This window comes from Myxocyprinus asiaticus, chromosome 19, assembly GCF_019703515.2.
Source record: "Myxocyprinus asiaticus isolate MX2 ecotype Aquarium Trade chromosome 19, UBuf_Myxa_2, whole genome shotgun sequence".
NCBI classification, from domain to species: Eukaryota; Metazoa; Chordata; class Actinopteri; order Cypriniformes; family Catostomidae; genus Myxocyprinus; species Myxocyprinus asiaticus.
The window spans coordinates 33,233,964-33,261,072 of NC_059362.1; the positions used below are offsets into that span (position 1 = coordinate 33,233,964).

Sequence of the window (27,109 nt, forward strand, 5' to 3'; positions counted from 1 at the left end):
TCGGACCAATACCCGATCTGTCAAAAAGCTTCAGTATCGGAGCCGATACCGATCCAGGTATCGGATCGGTGCATCCCTAATATATACACACACACACACACACACACACACTCACTCACTGAGAACTTTATTAGGAATACTATACTAATACTGGGTAGGGGCCTCCCTTTGCCCTCAAAACAGCCTAAATGCTTCGTGGCATGGATTCCACAAGATGTTGGAAACATTCCTTTGATATTCTGGTACACGTGACATGATTGCATCACACAATTTCTGCAGATTTCTCAGCTCTCCCGTTCTACCACATCCTAAAGGTGTTCTAATGAATTCAGATCCGGTGACTGAATGCCAGTGAAGAACAGTGAACTCATTGTCATGTTCATGAAACTAGTTTGAGATGACTTTTGCTTTGTGACATGTTGCATTATCATGTTGGAAGTAGCTATTAGAAGATGGGTAAATTGTGGCCATGAAGGGATGCACATAGTAAAGGGATGCATATGGTGGCATTCAAGACATGATTGATTGGTATTAACAGGCCCAAAGTGTGACAAGAAAACATTCACCACACCATTACACCACCGCCACCGGCCTGGGCTGCATTTCCTTATAACGATCAATCTTAGTGGTTAAGAGCGTTTTCTACGAAAACTGCACTTAACATGAACGTGCAAGGACGCGCTCTAAGTACTACTTAAGACAGTTGCTGTCTGTGTGACAGTGCTGAAATGTGACCGTATAGTGCTGTTCATCATTGTAACTTCATTATATTTTTGCACAACTTTACAGTCATTTGTAATTTACCTTGCTAAAATTTGTTTTAAAATACTTTCCTAAATATTCAACCTAGTTATCTGCATTTACATATTTTTACAATAATTTTGTGCAAAACGATCTTTTTCTTTTACATGATCTGCTTCCATAATCAGGTGTGTGTTTGTAATATTAAATTCCTCTCAACATAAAAACTTCCAGGATTAGTGAAGACAGTGGAGGCCCGGTGTATGATTCTGCTAATTACAAGCATTCAGTGAATATTACGTGTTATCGCAGAGTGCAAAATAAGGAGACGCTGGAAGAAGCGCTTTAGGGACATTAACCAATAAAGCAGAGGTCTGCTGTTTACTACATAAAGTGATAACGGTAACAGCAATACTGCATGTGCAGTGCTACACAACTTGTAGTGCTGTCAAGAGAGCCTTTGGGTGTCAGAGAGGAAGAGGAGACTAGGATAAAAGCATCTGCCAAATGAATGTAAATGTAGGATGATGAGCAAATATATACGGACGATTTTCATGCACGGCAGCAAGTTAATTACTTTTTTCTTCTCTCACTAATATAAATTTATACAGTTGTCTGCATCAATCATGCCACCACTGTTGTTACCAACTTGTCCCAACTAGTCCACACAAATAACTTTGTTTACTAATCTATTCATCCATTTACACTATCTATTTTATGCATTACATTACTGTTATTATTATTATTATTAGACTTGTCTGTTAAAATAAATATAAATACAGATATCCTGATATTAAAGTCTCAGCATAAAGTGTAGCTATTAGTATTTAAATTGTATGAAGTGTAAATTCGCGACTGTCCTGCAGGTGTCTGCATAAGTCTGTGTCCTTACGATGCTCTTAGCACTCCAGAGCACTCGTAAATCTACGAGCATATTCAAGTACTACTTAAATTACGATGCTTTTGGGAAATGAGGCCTTGGATTGTTGACACAAGGCAGGTTGGGACCATGGATTCATGCTTTTGGCAACAAATTATGACCCAACCATCTGTGTGTCTCAGCAGAAATTGAGATTCATCAGACCAGGCTACATTTTTTCGGTCTTCAACTTTCCATTTTTGGTGAGCCTGTGCCCACTGCAGCCACAGCTTTCTGTTCTTGGGTGACAGAAGTGGAACCTGACGTGTTCTTCTGCTTTTGTAGCCCATCTGCTTCAAGGTTCGATGTGTTGTGCATTTGAGATGCTATTCTGCTCACTACAATTGTACAGAGTGGTTATCTGAGTTCCCGTAGCCTTTCTGTCAGCTCAAACCAGTCTGGCCATTCTCCGTTGACCTCTTTCACCAACAAGGCATTTCCGTCTGCAGAACTGCCGCTCACTGGATGTTTTTTGTTTTTGGCACCATTCTGAGTAAACTCTAGAGACTGTTGTGTTTGACAATCCCAGGAGATCAGCAGTTACAGAAATACTCAAACCAGCCTGTCTGGAACCAGCAATCATGCCACAGTCTACCCAGTGTTCCTAATAAAGTACTCAGTGAGTGTATATAAGCCACATTTTTTTCCCACAAAAAATTTAAACACTATAATTATGTGGTGATATAAAAACATTGCTCTGTGTGTTGGAGCATCCAGACCAGCCTGACACAGCAACATTGGCTCAACCAATGGCATGAGACGGAGGCAGTTTTCAGGAAACCTGTTTGAATGTTAAAAATGAGAAGTATACTTTTTTTTATTATTATTTACTCTACTTAAAATGAACACTTATTTTAAATAATATTTACTCAAAATTCACAAAAAAATTTAAAATGTGCACTATCCACTGACAAGGCTCTTGGTAATTTTGGAACTGACACTAGGAGGAATAAACAGTGTAAATGGGTTATTGGCCAAAGTTGATAATTTCAGAATGGCCAGGTATCATCCAATTAATCAGCCTGGCCACTATATAACAGTATATCACTTATTTGAACTCACCTGGCAGGAAGGTGGTGGCTACCAAGTGCTGTGCTTCCACCAGGACCCACAAACAAGCGAAGGCCTTCCTCTGAAACAAAACACACATTCGAATTAGATATTGCCTCCATTTCTCATGCACAAAGTCATGACTTCCCTGGGGAATACGAAAACTAAATTAGTCGATTTCTATTGAGAACCTTTTGTTAGGTCATCTAAAAAATGATTCAAAACCTAATAGGACATATACATAGAGACATGCTCCAGCATGGATACAGATCAATACACCAAATTGAGTAGCAGCATCTACCAGTAAACATTGCTTCCAATTAAATATCACCTATTTCTAGCTCTGGTACTATTTTTAGATCTATTCTCTGGTGTGCCCGGCAGGAGAAAGTCTGACAGTTGCTACTGTGTAACTGTATCCAGTTGTCTGGAATCAATATGGTGTTCGCTTTGGTTGCATTTCCACTCCAAATTAATGCACACATCCAATCTTTTGACATGTACGGGTATATGGTTTTATTTCCCACCTGTTTACATTCACTGAAGACATAACTAACTGTTTTTGCATTAATACCCCCGCCAAGATACACTAGGCTGACAATAGCACATTTTAGTATTTTTAGTGAAATTGGTTGAAAGTGCAAATGCAGCCTTTGGGTAATGAGATGCAGTGTCTTCTAATAAACCTGTAAAAGTTGTTGCCATTGTTACCTTCAGCGCTGGAGTCCAGCAGACTGTGGGTGAAATCCTGGCTCTGCAGGATCTTCTCTACTACGTCATCAGCATCCACCCGTGTGGCATCTACCCTTTTCAGCTGAGACTCCATTGAGTCCTGTTTCACTGGGTATCTTTGTGTACACGAGAAAATAAATCTGATAAACGGCTGAAAATTCTGTATACACATAGTAATCTCATTCTATAATGCTGCTTTCAGTGCAATCTCAGATCCCAAACATACACTACATTCATTTAATTTACTGAATCTAAAACTTGTCGAAGATAGAGCAGGTAGCATTCTGGCTGACCTGCTGGCAGCTCTGTCAGGGGTTGATGGGTGTTCAGGCACAGCAGCGCAGACACCCGGGGCTGTAGGGGGTGCTGTAGTTTGGTCACTCTCTTCACTGGGTTCAGGGATGCTGGCAATTCCAGTGGAAGTACTGCCCACCGAAGTGTTTCTCCTGTGAGAGAACTCCGACAGACTGGAGGAACGTGAGTGACCCGTACTATAGCCTGAGAAACAAGACAAAGTTGTTTTCAAATTAAAATGATGTAATTAGAAACTGTATGTAGCAAGTTACTTGAACAAACAGCTAAACAAAACAGTTTATCGATTTGACTGATATTTTCTACTGATATTCATACTTTTCTACTAAATCGGTTTCTCAAAATCAGGTCTACAGATAGAGACCTACCAAATGGCACCACCTAAGTATAGCACCCAACAATGCCGTTATTCCCTGTGCATTCAGTGCAATTACTAAACTTTTAATGTTGTCTCACGCAGCCAGACCTATGACTGCGGCATAGGTCTGGGAGCTATAGCAGCTTTAATTGGCCAAGAACCGCCCATTTATACAGGAAAAGCCATCTAACTGACATGTAAAGCGACCAATCACAGTCGGCTTTGTCATTACATTGTGTTTAGGGGTGGGGTAATTGGAGATTTATCATACCATGATATAAACCGAAATGGGGAAAAACATTTTTTTTATATGATGCCGTGTGAGTCTCTGAAACAAAACTCTGAATACCTTTAAAAGATTTGATGTCACAAACTTGGACAAATTCTGTGATAATTACATCCTTAAAAGTGCACATTCTATCAACTTGGAACCTTATGAAGACGACTCAGCTTCCAGGCGGACTGATAAAACATCCTGAGTCTACTCGCAGAAGTTCCATCGAACCAGCCAATCAGATTTGCGGTGAGTTGATCTAGAAAGCATTTTCCAGTTTTCTGTGCTATAAGCATCAAACGGTTAGAGAACGGACTGTGGGTGGTCTGTTGGCGTGCTGTCTGAGGCTGAGACTACTTTTAAATGTAACGTGAGAAACACATCGCATTTTAAGCTGAATAGCTATTTTCCAAAATAAAAATTAATTTGTGACAATAAATAAATATAGTGGCATAATAATTATAAAATATTCATACTAAAATGTTATGTTTTCATTGTTTTAGTATAATAATTATTACAAATGTCAAAAAGTAGATTGTTTTGTAATTTTTTTTATCCGTTCTTTTCGGACATTTAAATCTAAAAAAACTGTATCCATAGCAGTCGTGCAAACATAATATTGGTCAATCTTTTACCCTAACATAACGACAGTTTCTCAAACAAATCTGTTTTTTAGGAGGAACATGCAAATTTTCATTTGCCCTAGAAATTCACAGCCCATAATTTTAAAACCTTTAACAGATTAATCAATCTCTGAGTAGTGAAGGGACATTTAACACTCCCACCCACACATGCTATTCAAGTTGCTGTCAAGCTGGGAAGCTTCAGAAAGTTATAATGCTGTATGTGTTGCAAGTAAATGGTGAATATCCTCCAACACATGACTACACAGACAGCAATCATATATTTCCATTCAATGACAGACATGTGATGAACACTTCTGTATCATTCATCTTATCAGACTTGAAAACCAGCTTTACACTTTAAGATGTTCTAATGCAAAAGGTCAAAGTGAGCAATCTGTAACTGAATCAAAGGGAATTGTTTAATGGAATCAAGACTGAGTGCTGTCTCTATTATCTGTAAGTAATGGAGAAAGCAGTGTTATCAAATTAGGGTAATTTAATCCAGCTATTTTGTAATGGGGCAGAATCACAAAATGCGCAATACTGTCGAGAGCTGTGTCCAAATGCATGGATGCATAAAATGCCTCCTCCACTGATGTTCTCTCATATGGCTTGTGAGTTCAACACTGTGGTGAGATGTGAGGAAAAGACATGAGCAGAGCCAAAATGTTAAGTTTTCCAGACTTTGATTTTACTGTCTGAACAAACGGATCAGATTTAATTAGCTTTAAAGATCGGATTTGAAAACTCCTCAAAAATTAGTTTAAAGCTGAAGTATATAATTTTTGCGACACTAGCACAACCGACCAGAATTGCTAAAAATAAAAACAATTCAAAACAGCTTTCTGAATACTCCCTCGTCTGCAGTTTTTCAAACAGTCTGATAGCCATTTCCCCAACGCACGCCATTGGTTGAATAACGTTGTTGGGATGGGTCTAACCGGGTCACTCAAAACAAACAGGAATTTTTATAGCACCACAGAGACGGTGTTTACAGTTTTTCGGGAAAATTGTCTTATGAATGGCTTACTTATAGTTGTCTCTGCATATTAAGCTGAGACAGAAATATTTTAACACTGAAAAAGTAAAACACACTCCAGCTTTAATTAATAAAGCACATAGCAAAATATTATGTGTGCAAACGGATGTACACACCCACATATTCACTCCATCATGCAGAATAGAGACATATGACATGACACATGGCAGCCTACGTGCGATGCGATTTATAAAATAATTTCATAATGTTGCAACACCATGAAATCATGTTGATTGACAGCCTGATAATATTAGAGCCAGACCAGCAGATAATCAGGCATGCATTCAGATCAAAGTTAAGAGGAGTTATATCGACCCCAGATTAAGTAATCAGAGAGAATTCAGTGGAAAAGGAAAGCCTACCTGATACTTTGGACTGCTGACTAGCGTAACTGGACGTTCGAGAGTGTCCACACAGTCCCAATTCATCAGGCAGAGAGCCACACTTCCCTGATGTCTCTGTGGACATAAGGGATTGAATTAGTCTTCATTCAACCTGCTCATCTGGTTTACATGCTTACGCAGACTGCATTGCTAATTTAACCTGTTCTTTTCTAATTTCCAACATAATAAAGATTATCTGTAATATTTTTGATCTGATATCGCTGGCCCAAAATTATATCTATGCTTTTGTCCATTGAGAGTAGGTACTGTACCTGTGATTTGACAATTCAAATTAGGACTGTTTGGAGGTCAATGAAAGATTCTGGGATGAGTGATCAAAAAGAGGATTTTCAACTAGTAGCAGCAAGTCTAGGGATGTGCAAAACATTTGTGTGACAAATGCTTGTCACTGCTGGTCAGGATTCGGAAATCAAACAAAAAACATAGAGGAGGCAACAGGCAGCCACAGTCACACTGTGTCCTAACCAGATGGCAAACAACACACAATAAACTTATATTTTCTACAGTAATCAGAGTTTTTGTCCTAACCAGCAGTGATGAGCAACGGTACATTCTATTGATCGCTTGTTTTCTATTTTCGGCATTGCGCGGGTAACACCGTATGCTGTGAACTGGCACCAGTCCAGAAACTTTCAAAAAAATAAGGCCGGGCATAGAAATGCATCAATTCTTCAACAACAAACTCAGACATGTTTAGTAAGTTCTGTTCTTATTTTGTGTGCAGCTGTGTTGTGTTCTGTTGTCGCTATCGCTGTGGTGGACCTGTTTTTAGATAAACAAATGAGTTTTAGCTTGAATGCCCCGGGAACTGACGCGAGGGCACTGTGTGAACTGTTGCTCTCATGCCCTATTATGAATGTGCACAGATGATCAACGTTCAATGAACATTTTCACTAAATAATACATTAGATTTCGGTTTGTTTCTCACCAAACCTTATCCTATGTTTTCATAACAATCATGAGTCTCATGGAATAATTTATTAGACTTCTGAATTATATTTTTGCATTCTTTTGAATCTTGAAGAGGTAGTCACCATAAATATTTTATGACATCACTGAGCACAACATTTTTTCGCAATTTCGTCGTTTGTGTTAAGAAAAAGAAAGTAAATCATATAGGGTTATATCAACATAGGGGTGAGATAACAATGGCTGAATATAAATTTTTGGCTGAACTAATCCATTAAGGATACCCTGCATAATATGGCTGGTTTAAGGTCACGTTCACCAGATGTGTTTCTTAGGGATATATGGATGCTAGGCACAACTCTTCAATATGGTAACTACCAGATATTTAACAAATACATTTACTAAATGACTAAAACATTTATTGCACAAACATGTCCATTGGTAAATTTGCTACAAAAGCTGTTTTAAAGTGGAGTGATTTAGAGATGTTTTTCTGAGAGGGTATTTGTAATGCTGTCAGTGACAGGTGACATTACAGAGGCATATTCTCATTTTAGAATTCATTTAAATGTATTATTCTAGTATTCATGTATTTTATTGGACAGAAAAGATATGCTCCTGAATGCAAGATGCCTTATCAATATTTTTAACCGTTTTTCCGGAAGAGAAAGATTGTAAATTTAAAAGCATAATCGCTGCTAAAAGGTTTTTTATTATTGATGGCCTTAAAACTAATAGACGGATTAAAAGCTACAAAACGAAAAAAATATTTTGTGGGGTCTGCCCCACAAAGCCCTGCCTCTAAAAATATTAAGTTAATATTAAGATAAATACCAGATAAACTCACAAGTCGCCCTGACTTATCGACTATCCTGGCCCATCTCAAAGTGACTCACCTTAAAGGGATAGTTCATCCAAAAATGAAAATTCTCTTATTTACTCATGCCATCCCAGATGTGTATGACTGACATTCTTCTGCAGAACACAAATATTTTTAGAAGAATATCTCAGCTCTGTTGGTCCTTACAGTGCAAGTGAATGGTGACCAGAACTTTGAAGCACATAAAGGCCACATAGCAGTAACAGATCATACATTTCTACCTTCACTTTCAAATTTTGAAAGTGAAATTTATAGTAAAAAAAAAAAAAAAAAAAAAGGACTTTGACTAAATGTTGATCTGTTTCTCACCTACACCTATCATTTTGCTTCTGAAGACATGGATGTACATTTACATTTATTCATTTGGCAGACGCTTTTATCCAAAGCGACTTACAAAAGAGGAAAACATAAGCGAATCATCTTAGGAGACAGTGGTATGAAAAGTGCTGTATTACAAAGTATCACTAGCATCATGATAGTATTCAAAACAGAATAAAGTGCAACAGAATTTTTTTTTTTTTTTTTTAATGACTGGTTAAGTGCTCATGGAAAAGATGTGTTTTTAGTCATTTTTCGAAGACAGTGGATGTAACCACTGAAGTCGTATGGATTACTTTTATGTGGCCTTTATGTGCTTTTTGGAGCTTAAAAGGTTTGGTCACCATTCAATTGCATTGTAAGGACCAACAGAGCAGAGATATTTTTCTAAAAATCTTTGTTTGTGTTCTGCAGAAGAAAGTAAGTCATGCACATCTGGGATGGCATGGGAGTGAGTAAATGATGAGAGAATTTTCATTTTTGGGTGAACTATCCCTTTAACAAAATCCAATAGAACAGTAGCAATGCTCTGCCAAAATACTATGCTAACTGACATTTAACATGCTATGTCCCTCTAAACAAATGGCTCTACTTATTAATCAATTGACAACAAGCAGCGTTTTGGCATATTTCACACACAATCATGTCTTGTCTTCCATTAAAACTTAGGATAAAATGACTATTACTTTTAATATTTTTAAATTATAATAACTCAAACTCACTAAGTGGCACTGGGACCTGCTTGATATGTCCCAAATTATATTTTAGGAATTTTAAAGGTGTGGATTGGACGCCTGCTCTAGATCATGTGTAGCCAGTCTTACTGTTTCACAATGAGAGCAGAGTGAAGAGAGGCACCTGGCTAAATTATACATTAAAGACTGATGCATTTACCAGCCTGTGGACAGAAAAGGCATGCAGCATGTATGAGGGGAATGGAAGAGAGGATAAAAGAAAGAGTGGGGGAAGAGAGAGAGCACTCTTTAAAGCTCCAGTTAGTTTAGCAGCATTAAATCAAACAGACAGTCCTTTTTGTTTCTATTGGAATGATATGGTATGCAGGATTAATGAGAATCTTCTCACAGAATGTTTGAGTAGAACAAGCTGATTAGAGCAACGGCGTTCGACCCAACTTAAGCATTTGTGAAGAACGAATGTTATAAACAAAGTCTGTGTATGGTGCTGCTGTAATTATGTAGCTCATCTTAATTCATCGGCAACAATGCACACACACTCTTTGAAGCTGAAGTGTGTAATTAATGCACCACTATTGCAGTGGCCCTTTTGTGCAAGTGAGTTTGAATTCGGCTTCGGTTTGTGTGAGATGTTTACCTGAGAGGCTCAGAAAAGGTTTCTGTGTGTCTCCTCCTTTCCTGTCTTCCAGCAGACTCTCAGCATCACCCTGAATGCCTATCACTGTGGCAGTGGATGGAGGCCTAGAGTTACAGGGAGAATATTACTGATCCACACCAGAGACAGTATAAGGATGAGGGGACGGACCAGTTGTAAACAAAATAAATGGGAGAAATCATAACGCTCAATATGTAGGCTATATAAGTGCCAGTTTCAGTTTAAAGAGCAAATCTCCTTTTTGATTACATTTTAAAAAATATATATATAACTAGCATTAACTGGACCACCCTGAAAAATGCTGTTTGCAACATTTATGACACCATTATTGTCAGATTTTATTGCTGATTTGAAATATGTTCTCTTTCAGTCAAGTCCTTTCGACACAGACCACTCTATGGGAGAGGTGCGCCCCATTCAACTGCTTTTGAAGCCTTTTAAACACGCCTTTAGGCAGCAGGAATTGGCTGCTGACATCGGGGGCCCCGCATTCCCAAATAAAATCAGGCAGCAGCTCAATTCCTCTTCAGAATTTCACACTTCAAGACTCGCTCTACAAGCTCTACTTGGAATTGTCTATGGATTGGTATTCTGTGGTCTATTTCATCACATTCTGGTTGGCTTGTCCTTCAATGTATTCGCTGCTGCGGCTTGCAAACAAGTTGCCGGGATAATTTATTAAAAATCTTGCGACTAGCATTGCTAGTAGGTACCTTGGCCGCTTCGGCTTGCTTGAGGACCGTGCAGAGAAAAGAAAGGTTCCTCTCAGACTCACGCTAACTCTCTGCTTTATGAGTACTATCGCACGTCGCAAAGTGCGGCCTTGCCCGAATGCGTGTGGGAACAATATAGAGAGAAAAGACTCGCATCGCATTTGTGCTTCGTGCCTCGGACTGGAGCATGCACATGTGTCAGCCAGCCATTCAAAAGGACCCGTTCACAGCCGGCGACCTATTTGTCACAGTTTGCCGTTGTGCTGCTAACTGCTTAGGTGTCAAATGGCCAGCGGCTCCTCCAATACAGGCCGTCAACAGACTGAACGGGAACTTTCTGCATCATCTTCCAAAACGACCATCCCAGCATTTGAGCACTGTCTCCTTGATGTGACAAAAATGTGGGATAAACCCTTTTCTGCATGAGTGCCTGTTGCAGGGTTTAATGCGTTTTTGGAGATGGAGGATGCTGTGAACAGAGGCTTTTTGGATTGCCCTAAAGCGGAACAGTCTCTAGCTGCCTATCTGGCTCCTGAGACGAATTTGGGGTTGAATTCAATGCCTCAACTGCCCCACAGACAGCCAAGTGTCTCAGCCCAGCTTCTTGAAAAGAAATTACAAGACTCAGGCACAAGTAGTTAGAGCTCAGAACTCTGTTTCTCTACTGATTGCATATGTGGCTGAGCTGCAGGCTGATGTGGGCACCGCTATCGAGGAGGGTAAGCCAGTTAAGGACTTATGGACCGAAATATGCACTGCTATGGACTTTGTCATGAGGACGACAAGATGCTCCAACCAAGCAGCGGGTCATGCCATGGGCTTGACAGTGGCAGCTTGAAGCCATCTATGGATTAACCTCTCCAAGACGATGGATAAGGACCGTCTACTGTTCCTTAAGCCTCCTGTTTCTCACTTTTCGGTTCAGCGGTGGTGGCTATGCAGGCTCGTTGTGAGCCTAAGAAAGAGAACATGGCTTTTAGCTGTCCTTTGCCCAGCAAACAAACTCCGGTGCCAGCAGCTGTTTCTCACTTCCCCCCCGCCACACACAGTGCTTCAGCATGCCCACCCCGTCCCTGGGCACCTCCTAAACGTCTTCAGCTTACAGCCCGTCTGCCTGAGCATGTTCCTAGTGCTGCTGCTCCACAAGGAGCTTGGGTGAGGAGACCTCATCCTCCAGCACCGGAGAGACCTCAGGGACGCATCCACCCTGTGAAAAAGCAGGGGTAGCTATGTGCTTGCCCCGCAATCCCCTGAGAGGAGCGAGGCCGGTGATAGATCACCTTGCCTCCCCTCGTTCGAAGTTATCCCAACTTGTAGTGAGGGGTCTGTTGAAAACAGGGCAAAGTTCAGAGAAATGCCCACAGTGTGTTCTCACTGCCCCAGAGAAGTCAATTCTGTGTTCATGTTGTACAAGCACTCTAACATGCACGAAAATAATAAAGGCCAAGAGCCCTGTTCAAACACTGCCCCGATTAATGTTTGCAATACAAGCATTGAAAACAAAAAAAGTGTTTTGCACAAAAAATTTCAAAATCCAATAAAGAATGATTTCAATTCAAAAGAATTGGGAAATCCATGTCCCCTTCTTGTCACAGGGGCAATTTCAGTGCCCTTCCCCAAATGTCCACAAGAGGGTGTACGGAGACTGTGTGCTGCTCTGACAGTAAAAACTACCATTCACTCCTGACGTGGTGTGCTTATGTAACCTTACAGGTTGCAATTTGTGAAATGCCCACCATGCTGCAATCCAGGGTAATAGAGAGCTCAGCGCAGGTCCTACGGGAAGAAGAACAGCCTGGGTTTTACAGATGATATTTTCTGGTTCCCAAAAAAGATGGGGGGTTATGTCCAATTCTGGATTTGAGGGCCCTGAACGATTACATGAGGAAATACACATTCAGAATGCTGACACACCGTCAGCTGTTAGTGTCAGTATGACGGGGAGTTTTGTTTACAAAAACAGACATGAAAGATGCATATTTGCAGAAGCCTCGATTGCCCCGTTAAGGGAGAAGGGGCTGATAATCATGGCATATATAGACGATTACCTAATATGTGCGGCAATGGAAAAACAGGAGAGGGAACACAGGTTAATATTTGTCTCTCATCTGCAGTCTCTGGGGTTTATAATCAACCATCAGAAAAGTGTCTTTACTCTGACTCAGAGTATAGATTTCCTGGAGCTCATTTTGAACTCAAAGCAATGGTGTCGGATGGAAGGGCAAAGGCATTTCACGAATGCCTCTCGCGCTTTCATTCTAAAGCGAAAGTGCACTTTTGTTTATGTCTGCGTCTGCTAGGACTGATGCCATCTGTGATTGCCGTCATTCCACTGGGACATATGTTTATGAGAAATGTAGAGAGATGGGTACATTCTTTAAACCTGGACACTAAGCGGGGCGCGCACAGGAACAATACTGTTCTAATCTCTTGTGCATGCCTCAGAGCACTTCAGGTGTGGAGGGATCCAGCCCTGTTACCCAGGGGCGTGTTGATGTTCGTGATTACGACTCACAAGGTCATTATGACAGACGCATCCCTCAAAGGTTGGGCAGCACTGCTGGAGGGGTGTGCTGCGAGCGGCAGATGGTCAACTTTTCGGAGTCTGTACCGTATAAACTTTCTGGAGTTACTTGCTGTGTACCTCGCCCTAAAGCACTTTCTACCTTTCATTCATGGACATCATGTTCTAGTGAGAATGGACAATACTACGGAAGTGTCTTACATTTTTACATTTACATTTATGCATTTGGCAGACGCTTTTATCCAAAGCGACTTACAGAGCTCTTATTACAGGGACAATCCCTCTGGAGCAACCTGGAGTTAAGTGCCTTGCTCAAGGACAACAATGGTGGTGGCTGTGGGATCAAACCAACAACTTTCTGCTTACCAGTTCAGTGCTTTAGTCCACTACGCCACCACCACTCCACATACATATTACATAAATTGCCAAGGGGGAATGTGCTCCGTGCATCTCCATCAGATGGCCCATGTAATTCTAATGTGGGCAGACAATCACCTGAGTTCATTGAGGGTGACGCTTGTTCCCGGGCACCTGAATTCAGGGGTGGATCTGTTGTCCAGGACCTCACTTTCCAACCAGGAATGGACAGTGCATCCTCGGATGATTTGGGCACGGTTCGGCAGGGCTGCCGTATATCTGTTCAGTGTGAGATGGTTTTTTTTCGATTCGCGACCAAGATGCGCTCTTGGGGATAGATGCACTGGCTCACGATTGGCCGAATGTTCTACATTACGCATTCTCTCCGGTATACCTCATTCCTCATATCCTAGCAAGGGTGTGCAAACAAGAATGAATGATTATATTGGTGGCCCCGTTGTGGTACAATCGTCCATGTTTGGCAGAAATATTCGGAATGCTGGAGGGGGAACCCTGGCGCCTCCCGACGCACAGAGACCTCCTATCACAGGTGAGGGGGCAGATATTTCACCCGGACCCAGCCGTTTGGAATCTATGGGCCTTTCTCATGAGAGGAATAAACTGTGTGAGGTAGGTTTACCTCAAAATGTTATTGAAAACATTACAAGCTCTAGGGCTTTCTCCACTAGATCCTTATATGGTGCTAAGTGGAATGTGTTTGATTCTTGGTGTAACTGACGCAATGTGATTTAATTTCAGTGTTCCATTGTGGACATTTTAACAGTTTTGCAAGAATTGTTTGAACAAGGCAAAGCATATTCTACATTTAAGGTTTATTTGTCTGCAATATCAGCCTGTCATGTGGGCTTTGATGGTGTATTGCCATGGGTACATCCACTTGCATGTTGTTTTTTAAAAGGGGTTAGTCGGCTTTGCCTGACTCCTAAATCAGTGTTTCTGTCATGGGACTTGACTGTTGTTTTAAATTCTTTCTTTGAAGCACCACTCTAGTCATTGTATGAGGTGGATTTAAAGATCTTGTCTTACAAGACAGCTCTCTTACTCGCACTCAAGTCAGCGAATTGCGTTGGGGAACTTCATGCAGTGTCGGTCCATCCATCATGTACTGAGTTCAGTGCTGACGGCTCTGAAGTCATTTTACGCCCAAACGCTGCTTTTATACCTAAAGTTCCTAGGGCTTATGCATATTCATCTTTTCGACTGTCATCATTCTGCCCGCCTCCCTTTTCATCGGCGGAATGCCAGAGATTGCATGCTCTTTGTCCTGTTCACGCCTTGCGTATTTATATTGACAGGATTTAGACTTTGTCAACAACTGCCGGCTAAAGGCCGTGCTTTATCAAAACAACGCCTTTACTCATGCATATTATTGTGCAGGGAAAGAACTCTCGCATCCTGTTAAAGCTCATTCTACCAGGGCAGTGGTAGAACAAGCCTCTTGTTTCCCTTCCTGCCCAGAAGTGTTGCCAACTTATCTTAAAGAAATGTACCGGGTTCAATACAAGTTAAGCTCAATCGACAGCATTTGTGGAATAATGTTTATTTCCACAAAAAATAATTTTGGCTCATCCTTCTTTTATTAAAAAAATGTAAACATCTCAGTTATAGTAAGGCACTTTTGAAGAGAATGGGGCCAATCCATAAACATTAGAATACACACTGATTAAAAAGTATAGCCACAAGACAAAAATTATCATTATATGTGTTCAAATTATTTTAGTGTAATAGAATCACACTAAAAATTTTGTCATGACAACGTAACGCAGGTAAATCCGTGATCTTATCACACAAAAGTCTTTATGTCTTGTAGCTATACTTTTGAAACAGTATGTACTACCACTAAAAAGGGGCTCATTCTGCACAATATATAGTGACCTACCGAAGAAGAGAGCTTGGGGAGCATTACCTATGCAACAAAAGGAAAATAACTAGCCTCGTGCAACCCCGCGTACACACACGTTGACGTTATATTTTGGCTTTGCTATACGCAACACATATTTTAATTTCATTTAAACCGTCTGATCTCAGTTCAGGAGACTCTGGGCTGTCAGTAAAGGGTTAAATTTAAAGAGTCATGTGACAAAACAACATGCCGCCGATCACAGCAGAATTTGTCTTTGGGAAAAATGCCAACAAAACTAAATCTGGTAAAAAACCTAATTAAGTTTTTACATTGAAACCTGTTTGAGTCAAATGATTAGAGTCTCTAGTTTCATCCGATATGCCCTTTTTTTTTTTTTATCCTCTTTTATCCCAATTTGGAATGCCCAATTCCCACTACTTAGTAGGTCCACGTGGTGGTGCGGTTACTCACCTCAATCCGGGTGGCGGAGGACAAGTCTCAGTTGCCTCCACTTCTGAGACCGTCAATCCACGCAGCTTATCACGTGGCTCGTTGTGCATGACACCGTGGAGACTCCCTGCATGTGGAGGCTCATGCTATTCTCCGCGATCCACGCACAATTTACCACGTGCCCCATTGAGAGCGAGAACCACTAATCGTGACCACGAGGAGGTAACTCTTCCCTCCATGTGACTCTACCCTCCCTAGCAACCGGGCCAATTTGGTTGCTTAGGAGACCTGGCTGGAGTCACTCAGCATAACCTGGATTCTAATTCACGACTCCATGGGTGGTAGTCAGCGTCAATAATTGCTGAGCTACCCAGGCCCCCTCCGATATGCCTTTTTAAAATTTGAGTGATTTATTGTGAAACCCCATGCTGCTAAACAAAATGTACACAAATATGTACAATAGCACAATGTTTTCATTAGAAACCCTATATTTATTGTGCATTTTCACATTGAGAAAAAAAAAAAAATCAGAGGCTTTATATGGATTTAGGATGAAAATGCAGTGCATTTTAAACTGTTCTGAGACCCAGTGCTGACAGAAAGCACACCAAGTCATTCACTAAATAGGGAGCAAGGGAGAATCCTATAGCTTTCCTATGAAGCCAAGTGCATTCAATCCAAACTTCCTATCAAACTTTCAGTTTCATGCTGCAGATGATGTTTGAACAACTCAGCATGGTTGGCAGACATCGGACAATGGAAATCAGTACTTAGATTCAGAATTTATAATGTATAATTTTATTTTTAACATGGTTGGCAGAGATTGGACGATGATGTCCATTACTTGTATCAAAATCAATTATGCTTATTTTTAATTGGTAAAATGCTTCAGCACCTGCTGTTACTTGTTTGTTTGACAGTGCAAAGAGAGAACATTGGGAACAAAATCTCAAAGTACACAAAAACATTGCAACATAAGTCAAATCAAGTCAAATAATTTTTATCATTTTTTATTTGTGCTTTTTCCCAATACACATTGTTCCAAAGCAGCTTTACAGAAAATCAGCTGTAATGTCTGTAACTACTCAAAAACATGAAAAACCAACACTTCTGGAAACATAATAAACAATTAGATAAAAATATATATATATATTTCTATGGCTTGGTATTATTTACAACTTCACAACTTAGTCCCTCTGTCCACATATGTGTACATACCTTTTTAATAAAACTATTTGCTCTAGAATTTTTTTTATTTGTATGTTTATTAGGTGCTACTAGTTACAAATCAAAAAGGGAAATGGAAAATGCACACAGAAGGCTAGACCCCGTAACCAAACATATGGTTAAAATGGATTTCAAGCACAACATTTTCAAATATGGAATTAAAGAACAGAACTATCTCAATCCTCCAACTGATGGTGGTCCACAAAAAGCACCCCCGAATCTCTGAACGCTATCCTCTGCTCCATGCTCCAACCCACACAAATGTTTTGGCAGGTTTTTGCATTCATGCCCAGTGTGTGTACGTGTGCATGCGTGTGGGTGGACAGTGTTGGTTTCCTCTTTGACTCTGCATGCAAATTTGTGTTCAAAGCTCTGGATGATTCCCCAGAGCTCTCATGCACACTTTCTCTCCAACACACAGACACTTTTAGAGAAAATACTATAATAGGAGCCTCAAATCTCAGAGTGGAAAAGGTCTCTGTGGGCCTTCAACTAAATCTAAATTCAAAAATGGAGATATGGTGGTGTAGAGGTAAAAATAGCCCCCTTTAGAAACAAACTTCAGTTTATCTCTCTCACTTCAATAGAGTCACCCACTGGATTATAATCATTCAAAAAACATTTAAAAGTAATACTCACGTTTTGAAGCAAGGGTCCCCAGACATTAACTGTGTGCTAATAATCACCTACAGGTAGAGACAAATAACAACATAAACGTACAAACACTGGATGTACATGATATGAATGCTGCATGATTTGAGGTTAAAAGGGATAGTTCACCTAAAAATGAAAATTATCTCATTGAGTCATGTGACGCCATGCGAGGATCGGACGTGTGAACGGCAAGCCCTGCGCACTTTGCTAGTTTTAATACCTTTTATGACATAAACCATGAAATTTGATACACACTGGTCCATAACTGTTCTAGGAAGACAATATGTCAAAGAATTCAAAATCCTCGGGCTCTGGAGACATTAAAAGACACTTACGTGCTCAAGCTGACACCCCTGAGCAGGCCGCGGGCCTGGGAGTTGATTTGGTCAGAGAGATGCGGGAAATGCGATGAGAGATGCTGATGTTGGCAATGGTCGTTGCTGACTTGGAGGATCTTGCTGTGATACGTCGATCGATCACTGCCATGGAGGCGAAGTTTACTGATGTGGTCACAAGAGTGGGGGATGTCGAGAAACGGATTGATTATCTGGAGTCATTGGAGAGGGAATTATCTGCTAATCCACTAGCGACCAAGGTGGATTTGGAGCATTTCTGGGAGAAGCTGGAGGACATGAAAAACTGTAGCCGGTGGAATAACATCCATATCGTGGGAGTACCTGGTTGGGATCTTTCCGAGTCTGCTCGACATAACAGGCCATAAGATGGAAATCGAGCAAGGCCCCGATCAATTCTGGCCACATTTCTGAGATCATCCAATAAAGATCTTGTGTTATGTGAGGCAAGGAGTAAAGGAAGGCTTTCTTGGAAGAACACAGCACTTTCTTGTTCCCAGACTTTGCAAACTCGACAAGAGAGAAACTTGATCGATTCAAGGAATGCAAGAAACTTTTACATCAACGGAAGGTCACTTTTGCACTGTTATTCCCGGCCAAATTTAAAACAGATGCTAAGGATGGCCGTAAAACATTCACATGCCCACAGCAAGCGATGTCCTTCATAAAGTCAATGGAGTGAGTAAGTTATCTTGTGGTACTCACATTGCAGCTAAGTGGACCGACTCACTGAACATTCGCTTGACTGTTTGAAGATTCTGTGTGTTCTTTTTGTTCTGGTTCCGCCTAGCGGCTGGAGTTTTTTCTCTAAAATTTTTGTAGAGCAACACACCTTCGGGATGAGTTTGTGGATGAATCTACAAGCTCTTTGTACTTATTCCACCTACCGGATGGAGTTTAGTTTGTGGAGTATTTCTGGCAAAGTTATTGGAGTGAGTAAGTCATTTGCTTGCACTCATGTTGCACCCGAGAGGACCGGCTCACTGAACATTCATTTGACTGTTTGAAGAATCTGCGCATTCTTTTTGTGCTGGTTCCGCCTAGCGGCTGGAGTTTATTTTTTAGAATAACACACCTTCAGGACAGTTTTATGGATGAAGCTACACGCTCTTTGTGTTTATTCTTCCTATTGTCTGGAGTTTGTTTTATAGATTATCTTTTGCTGTGTAATTCTGTCTCACAAAATGTGTATAGAAACATCGGACTTGAGCAATCCGATGGCAAGGTTGACGCAGGGGCTCTCGTAGGTGTGCATGGACTGTTTGAGTTTGGAGGGATGGACACCTGTTGGCGCTGTCATGCACTGGGTTAATGCGCACTTTTTCTTTTTTCTATTTTTTTTGTTTTGTTCTAGGGGATGTTCGGGGTTTGATTGTTGCAGTAATGTTGGAATGTAGTCTTTATAATCTTGTCTTTGACACACAATCTATTTTTTCTTATATGTCAAAATGTAAAATGTTAATATGAGTGGATTGTCTCTCTCCACGTGGAATGTGAATGGGTTGGGGCACCCCATAAAAAGAAGGAAGGTTATTTCTCAAGTGTAAGAAATATGGTATTTCTTCAAGAAATGCACCTTTCTCCGCAGGAAGCTGAAAAATTTGGAAAGATATGGGGTGGGCATTTTTTTTTATAGTGTGAGTAAGAGCAGGGGAGTCATTAAACTGATAAGAAAACATCTGCAATTCAAATGTCTCAAACAGAGTAAAGATAAAATAGGAAGAGTCATTATTGTTTTAGCTGAAATTCAGGGACAAAGTCTTATTTTGGCTAATATCTATGCACCTAACGTTGATGATCAGGGCTTTTTTATAGATCTTGAAGGGATGTTGCAAGCCACTGGCACCCCTCATGATATAATATTGGGAGGAGACTTTAATCTTTTGATGGACTCAGTCCTTGATCATAGAGAAGCAAAAGTGTGCAAGCCCCCTAGAGCAACATTGACGCTTCACAGGATGTGTAAAAACCTTGGTCTTAAAGATATTTGGAGACTTCTGAACCAAAAATCCTGAATTCCAACAAATGCTAAAGGCTGAAATCAATGTCTATATGGAGACCAACTGGTACTCAGTATCCTCTGTGTGTGTGGCTTGGGAGGCATTAAGGCGGTTCTTAGGGGCCGGATCATACATTATGCCTCATTCACCAAAAAATCCAAAGCACAAGAACTCTGAAAGGGAATGTTAAAAGTGTCGAGGCAGAGCTGAAGCACCGAATGTCGTCTAATGGCCTCAAAGAATTGACCCAATTGAAATACAGATATAATACTATTTTGTCGTGGAAGGAGTTTTGGCTATATATGGCAAGACATACTTTGAGTCGGGGGACAAGGCAGGGAAACTTCTGGCTATATATATAAAACAGAGAGTCACTTTTCTACCATTGCCTCAGTGAAATCTGCTTGTGGTGAAATATTTACCTCAGCCACTGTTATTAATAATGCTTTTAAAGAATTCTATCTTGATCTTTATAGTTCCACATCTTCGTCTACTGAAGAGGATATTAGAAACTTTGTGGAACCATTAGAACTATCTAAACTGCCTACAGGCAAGGCTCCGGGTCCAGACGGCTTTGCCGCTGAATTTTTTAAAATCTTATGCTACAGAACTGGCTCCACTTTTGCTCGAAGTTTATACGGAATCATATACAGAATGGAAAGCTTCCGTCAACCATGACACAAGCCCGGATCAGTCTGATTCTTAAAAAGGACAAAGATCCAAGCGAGTGTAAGAGTTACCGTCAAATTTCCCTGATCCAGCTAGACGTTAAAATATTGTAAAAGATTTTGGCTAACCGATTAAGTTATGACATCTCTTATACATATAGATCATGTGCGGTTTATTCAGTGCCATAGATCTTCTGATAACATTAGGTGTTTCATTAATGTCATGTGGGCAGTGGCGAACGATCAGACTCTGGTCGCTGCCATCTCAATTGACGCCGAAAAGGCATTTGATATGGTAGAATGGGATTATCTTTTTAAAGATTTTGGAAATGTACGGGTTCGGGAATACTTTTATTGGATGGATTAAGTTACTTTATAGACACCCGGTAGCGGCGGTACAGACTAACAGTTTAATTTCAGATTATTTTACTCTGGATAGGGGCACCCGGCAGGGTTGCCCTCTTTCCCCATTATTGTTCTGTCTTGCCCTAGAACCATTAGCAGCCACGATAAGAAAGGAGTATGATTTTCCAGGGGTGATGGCGGGAGGTGTGGCACATAAGCTTTTGCTTTACACAGATGATATTTTATTATTCATCTCTGATCCCACTAGATCTATGCCGTGCCTCCACTGAAGTATTAATTCCTTCTCTAAGTTCTCAGGATACAGAGTTAATTGGTCTAAATCCGAAGCTTTGGCTCTGACAGTGTATTGCCCGGTAACGGATTTTCAGCCGGGCGCCTACCAGTGGCCCAAACAGGGCATTAAATATTTGGGTATTTTATTCCCAGCAAATTTGTGTGATTTAGTTCATATTGACCCTTTAATAAAACGTTTTTCGAGCGATGTGGGCAGGTGGGCTTCATTATATTTATCTATGATTGGGAAGGTTAATGTTATTAAAATTAACTGTATTCCAAAATTCAACTACCTGCTATTGTCTCTCCCTAAAGATGTCCCCCTCTCTTATTTCAAGCAATTTGATAGCATAGCGAAGTCCTTCATTTGGAATGGTAAACGTCCCAGATTACATTTCAGTAAATTGCATAGGCCGATTGACAAAGGTGGGCTAGGCCTACCCAAGATTTTGTTTTATTATTATTTATTTATTTTTTCTCCCAATTTGGAATGCCCCAATGTGCTTTTAAGTCCTTGTGGTTGCACAGTGATTCGCCTCAGTCCGGGTGGCGGAGGACGAATCCCAGTTGCCTCCACGTCTGAGATCGTCAACCCGTGCATCTTATCATGTGGCTTGTTAAGCGCGTTGCCACAGAGACATAGCGCGTGTGGAGGCTTCACGCCATCCACCGCGGCAACCACGCTCAACTCACCATGCGCCCCACAGAGAACGAACCACATTATAGCGATCACGAGGAGGTTACCCCATGTGACTACCCTCCCTAGCAACCGGGCCAATTTGGTTGCTTAGGAGACCTGGCTGGAGTCACTCAGCATGCCCTGGAATTCAAACTAGCGAACTCCAGGGGTGGTAGCCAGCGTCTTTACCACTGAGCTACCCAGGCCCCCCGATTTTGTTTTATTATTATGCATTCGGTCTCAGACATTTGGCTCATTGGTCGCTCCCACTTGAGAGAGCCCCTCCCTGGTTTTGTATTGAACAGGAAGTTCTTGCCCCTGTTTCGCCATTGCAAAGCCTTTCTATCAAACTAACCGGAGAAGTTATGTTACACTCCGTTATCTCGCATTTGCATTCGGTATGGACAAGTGTCCAGAGTGTTTAATTCGGACATTTATTTAAATGTACCCTTGAGGCCTGGGTAGCTCAGCGATTAAAGATGCTGACTACCACCCCTGGAGTCGTGAGTTCGAATCCAGGGCGTGCTGAGTGACTCCAGCCAGGTCTCCTAAGCAACCAAATTGGATCTGTTGCTAGGGAGGGTAGAGTCACATGGGGTAACCTCCTCGTGGTTGCTATAATGTGGTTCTCGCTCTGGGGCGCGTAGGGAGTTGTGCGTGGATGCCGTGTAGATTAGCGTGAAGCCTCTACACGTGCTATGTACAAGCCATGTGACAAGATGCGCAGATTGACGGTTTCAGAAGCAGAGGAAACTGAGATTCATCCTCTGCCACCCGGATTGAGGCACGTCACTACGCCACCACGAGGACATTCCTCGTATGGCATTCCATATTGGGGGAAAAAAAAAAATTAGCCTTGAGCATATGGCTGAACCCCAAATTATGTATTAATAAATCCCCTTTCTGCTGGACAGAGTGGATTGAGAGGGAGGTTAATACACTCGGTGACCTATATGAGAGTGGAGTGCTGAGATCCTTTGAAAATATGGTTCAACATTTTGGGATTCCCAGATCTCAGTTCTTTAGGTATTTACAGCTGCGCCACCTGCTCTGTACTATTTTTGGGAGTAGCATACACCGCCCTAAAGTGGCAGATACTCTGAGTGGTGATTACTGCTTTTGGAAAAGGTCATGAGGCATCAGTGTGTTACTCACTGCTAATTCAGAGTCTAGGGGATGGAGCTTCGGCTTCTCTCAAGAGATTATGGGAGAAAGATCTAAACTTGGTATTGGAGGAGGGAGTGTGGGCTAGGATTCTAAAAAAACATCAAGTCGACATCTAGAGATGCAAGGGTGCGATTTATGCAATTTAAGATTTTACATCAATTCTACTGGACCCCCTCTAGTTTGTATAGGCTTGGTCTGAAAGACACACCCACGTGCTGGCGATGCCAATCAGAAGATGGGGACACAACCCATGTTTTTTGGTGGTGTATTAAGATCCAAGAATTTTGGTTGAAGGTTCAGAGTTTTATGTGTGACGTATTTGGCACTCAAATTTCATTTTGCCCCAGATTCTGTATTTTAGGCGATGGGGCAGTCATTAATATAGGGGACAAATATATATAAAAATTGGGTCCTAGCCAGTGTTGTGATCGGCAGACAGATTGTTCTTAGGGGATAGAAGTCGGCAGGAGCACCCTCAATTCAAGAGTGGTGGCATTCGAGGAAATGTCATGTACAAGGCTAGGCAATTTAGATTCATTCAATAAAAAAGGGGCAGCTATTTGGCCTTCTTGGAGGGCTCTCGGGGAGGGGCAGTTGAGAGAGAAGTGTAGTTTAAATGTGTGTGATTATTTTTCTTATTTATTTTTGTTGAGGGTCAGGGTGGGGTTGGGGATTGGGAGGGGGAAAGGGAATAATGGGGGTTAAATATTGATTCTGTGAATATATGTTTTGCTTTTCTTTGTCAATTGTGTGAATCAATAAAAAGTGTTAATCAGAAAAAACAAATCTCATCATTTACTCACTTTCATGCCATCCTAGATGTGTATGACTTACTTTCTTATGAACACAAAGAGTTTTTGAAGAATATTTCAGCTCTCTAGGTCCATACAATGCAAGTGAACCAGACCTTTCAAGCTCCAAGAATCAAAAAGGTAGCATAAAAGTAATACATACAACTCAAATGGTTTAATATATGTCCTCTGAAGCAATGCAATCTTTTTGGGTGAGAAACAGATCAATATTTAAATCCTTTTTTACTATAAATCTTCACTTTCAAAATGTGAAAGTGGAGATTTACACTGGTGGCCAAAACTTTTAAATAATGCACAGATTTTGCTCTTATGGAAAAAAATTGGTACTTTTATTCACCAAAGTGGCATTCAACTGATAACAATGTATAGTCAGGTTTTCAATTACTATTACAATTTGAAAAAAAAATTCAGAATTTCTTAAACTACTTCAAAGAGTTCTCATCAAAAAATCCTCCACGTGCAGCAATGACAGCTTTGCAGATCCTTGGCATTCTAGCTGTCCATTTGTCCAGATGCTCAGGTGACACTTCACCCCACGCTTCATGTAGCACTTGCCATAGATGTGGCTGTCTTGTCGGGCACTTCTCACGCACCTTACAGTCTAGCTGATCCCACAAAAGCTCAATGGGGTTAAGATCCATAACACTCTTTTCCAATTATCTGTTGTCCAATGTCTGTGTTTCTTTGCTCGACTCTAACCTTTTCTTTTTGTTTTTCTGTTTCAAAAGTGGCTTTTTCATTGCAATTCTTCCCATAAGGCCTGCACCCCTGAGTCTTTTCTTTACTGTTGTACATGAAACTAGTGTTGAGTGGGTAGAATTCAATGAAGCTGCCAGCTGAGGACATGTGAGGTGTCTATTTCTCAAACTAGAGACTCTGATGTACTTATTCTCTTGTTTAGTTGTACATCTGGGCCTTCCATATCTCTTTCTGTCCTTGTTAGAGCCAGTTGTCCTTTGTCTTTGAAGACTGTAGTGTACACCTTTGAATGAAATCTTCAGTTTTTTGGCAATTTCAAGCATTGTATAGCCTTCATTCCTCAAAACAATGATTGACTGTTGAGTTTCTAGAGAAAGCGGTTTCTTTTTTGCCATTTTTGACCTAATATTGACCTTAAGCCATACCATTCTATTGCATACTGTGGCAACTCAAAAACAAACACAAAGACAATGTTAACCTTCATTTTACAAACAAAATAGCTTTCAGCTGTGTTTGATATAATGGCAAGTGATTTTCTAGTACCAAATTAGCAATTTAGCATGATTACTCAAGGATAAGGTGTTGGAGTGATGGCTGCTGGTAATGGGGCCTGTCTAGATTTGATAAAAAAAAAAAAAAAATTCAAATAGTGATGGTGCTGTTTTTTTACATCAGTAATGTACTGACTATACTTTGTGATCAGTTGAATGCAACTTTGGTGAATTAAAGTACCAATTTCCTTCCGAAACAGCAAAATCTGTACATCATTCCAAATTTTTGCCAGCCGGTGTAGAGTAAAAAGGGACCTAAATATTGATCTGTTTCTCACCCACACCTATTATACTGCTACTGAAGACATGGATTAAACCACTGGAGTCTAATGGAGCTTGAAAGGTCTGGTCACCATTCACTTGCATTGTATGGACCTACGGAGTTGAAATATTCTTCAAAAAATCTTTGTTTGTGTTCTGCCGAAGAAAGAAAGTCATACACATCTGAGATGGCATGAGAATGAGTAAATGATGAGAGAATTTTCATTTTTGGGTGAACTATCCCTTTAATTGTCTGTAAAACAAACGTGCAGGGCCAGTTACGTGTCAAATTTTAGCTAATACTTTGTGTTGTTAATAAGTTTTATGTTCAGAGGTCATATTTATACCTTGCAAACATAAACATTTATGTAGTTTTGTTGCAAATCCTGCTGATTTAAACATTCATTTTAAACCCCTAATGTTTTTGAATTATTTGTTTCTTTGGATTTACCATAAAAACATTGCATGCACACAACAACACTTATGTTTGTCTGCCACAGATGCATTAATTGTGCAATGACGTGAAGAATGTTAGAGTTTGTCTGCCGTGAATCTGCGGATGTGTTGCAAAATATATGAAGAATGTGAGTTGCTCAATGAAGCCGATTTATTTGGAGACGAGCAGGTATAAGAAATGCCTTATACCATAATGCATCGCATAATTGCGATCAGGAGCCTGCAAAGATACAAATTATACATCATTAATAGCGGTTAACTTCTGTGAATGAGGATGATTGCATTCATATCAGCAGCAAAACATCCCAGAGTTCACATGAACTTTACCCCAGAAAACCTTTTCAAGCAGACTGGGTGCAGATTGCAGGTGCGCACCCGAGTTCGGAAAACAGCATTCACATTATCCAAATAAACCTGGGTGTGCACCAATAGTGCTAGTGTGAAAGCACCCTAAGAGGATGCCTGAACATTTCTGTACCTTAAGAATGGAGTTGTCTTGCCTAGTGTTCTTGGTGTCATAACCCTCCAGCAGACACCTGCGTGTGGTACTGCCTGACCCTGCAAACTCAGCCAGGTTGAGATCAGCAAAACCCAGCTGTACAGAGAACAAGAGCAATACATGATCAGGGAAGAAATCCAATTTTATCTTTGCCAGTAGCAAAACATAAGGTGTCATGAAAGGTACTAATGCTTCAAAGCTTCAAGCTCAACTAAAAGGTTAATGCTTTTATGAACAGAGGCACACTGGAAACATACTGCATGAGCACATACACAGACAGAATTGTATACAAACACTTTGTTCTCTAGAGTGATCTATTTTAAGCTGTTCATTTTGCTATCAATAATTTACAATCCTTTGTCTTGTCTACTTGAATTACCAATGCCCTGAGTCTTTCTTTCATGAAAGGTAAATGGAAAATAACAAGGACATGAACAAAGATAGGTTCATTTTAAGTATACCGTAAGTACACTGGTAAAGTCAATAAAAGGGAAGAATAATTTACCTTTGCATAAGTCTTTCCACCTTTCAGTTCCTGTTAAAAAACATTGAAATCATTAGCTGTATTTAAACTCTAAACTTCTGAATGGATTTTACGGTAGACAAAAAATGTGAACTGTGAAC

At 40.6% G+C, this 27,109-nt stretch overlaps 1 protein-coding gene across 2 annotated transcripts in view; it reads right to left on the minus strand.

Moving 5' to 3' along the window:
- The window catches only part of fam102bb (family with sequence similarity 102 member Bb), a 40,136-nt gene that overhangs the window by 3,516 nt on the left and 9,511 nt on the right, over window positions 1–27,109 (minus strand). Inside the window, exons 3-10 of one of the 2 annotated variants that reach the window (XM_051645577.1) lie at window positions 26,991–27,020; window positions 26,465–26,581; window positions 17,687–17,733; window positions 9,895–9,998; window positions 6,414–6,509; window positions 3,736–3,940; window positions 3,422–3,558; window positions 2,723–2,792 (exon numbers count right to left, since the gene is read on the minus strand). In XM_051645577.1, coding sequence (XP_051501537.1) covers window positions 2,723–2,792; window positions 3,422–3,558; window positions 3,736–3,940; window positions 6,414–6,509; window positions 9,895–9,998; window positions 17,687–17,733; window positions 26,465–26,581; window positions 26,991–27,020 — 806 coding nt within the window. The remainder of the gene's footprint in view (window positions 1–2,722; window positions 2,793–3,421; window positions 3,559–3,735; window positions 3,941–6,413; window positions 6,510–9,894; window positions 9,999–17,686; window positions 17,734–26,464; window positions 26,582–26,990; window positions 27,021–27,109) is intronic. The other variant, XM_051645578.1, reaches the window with a different exon arrangement.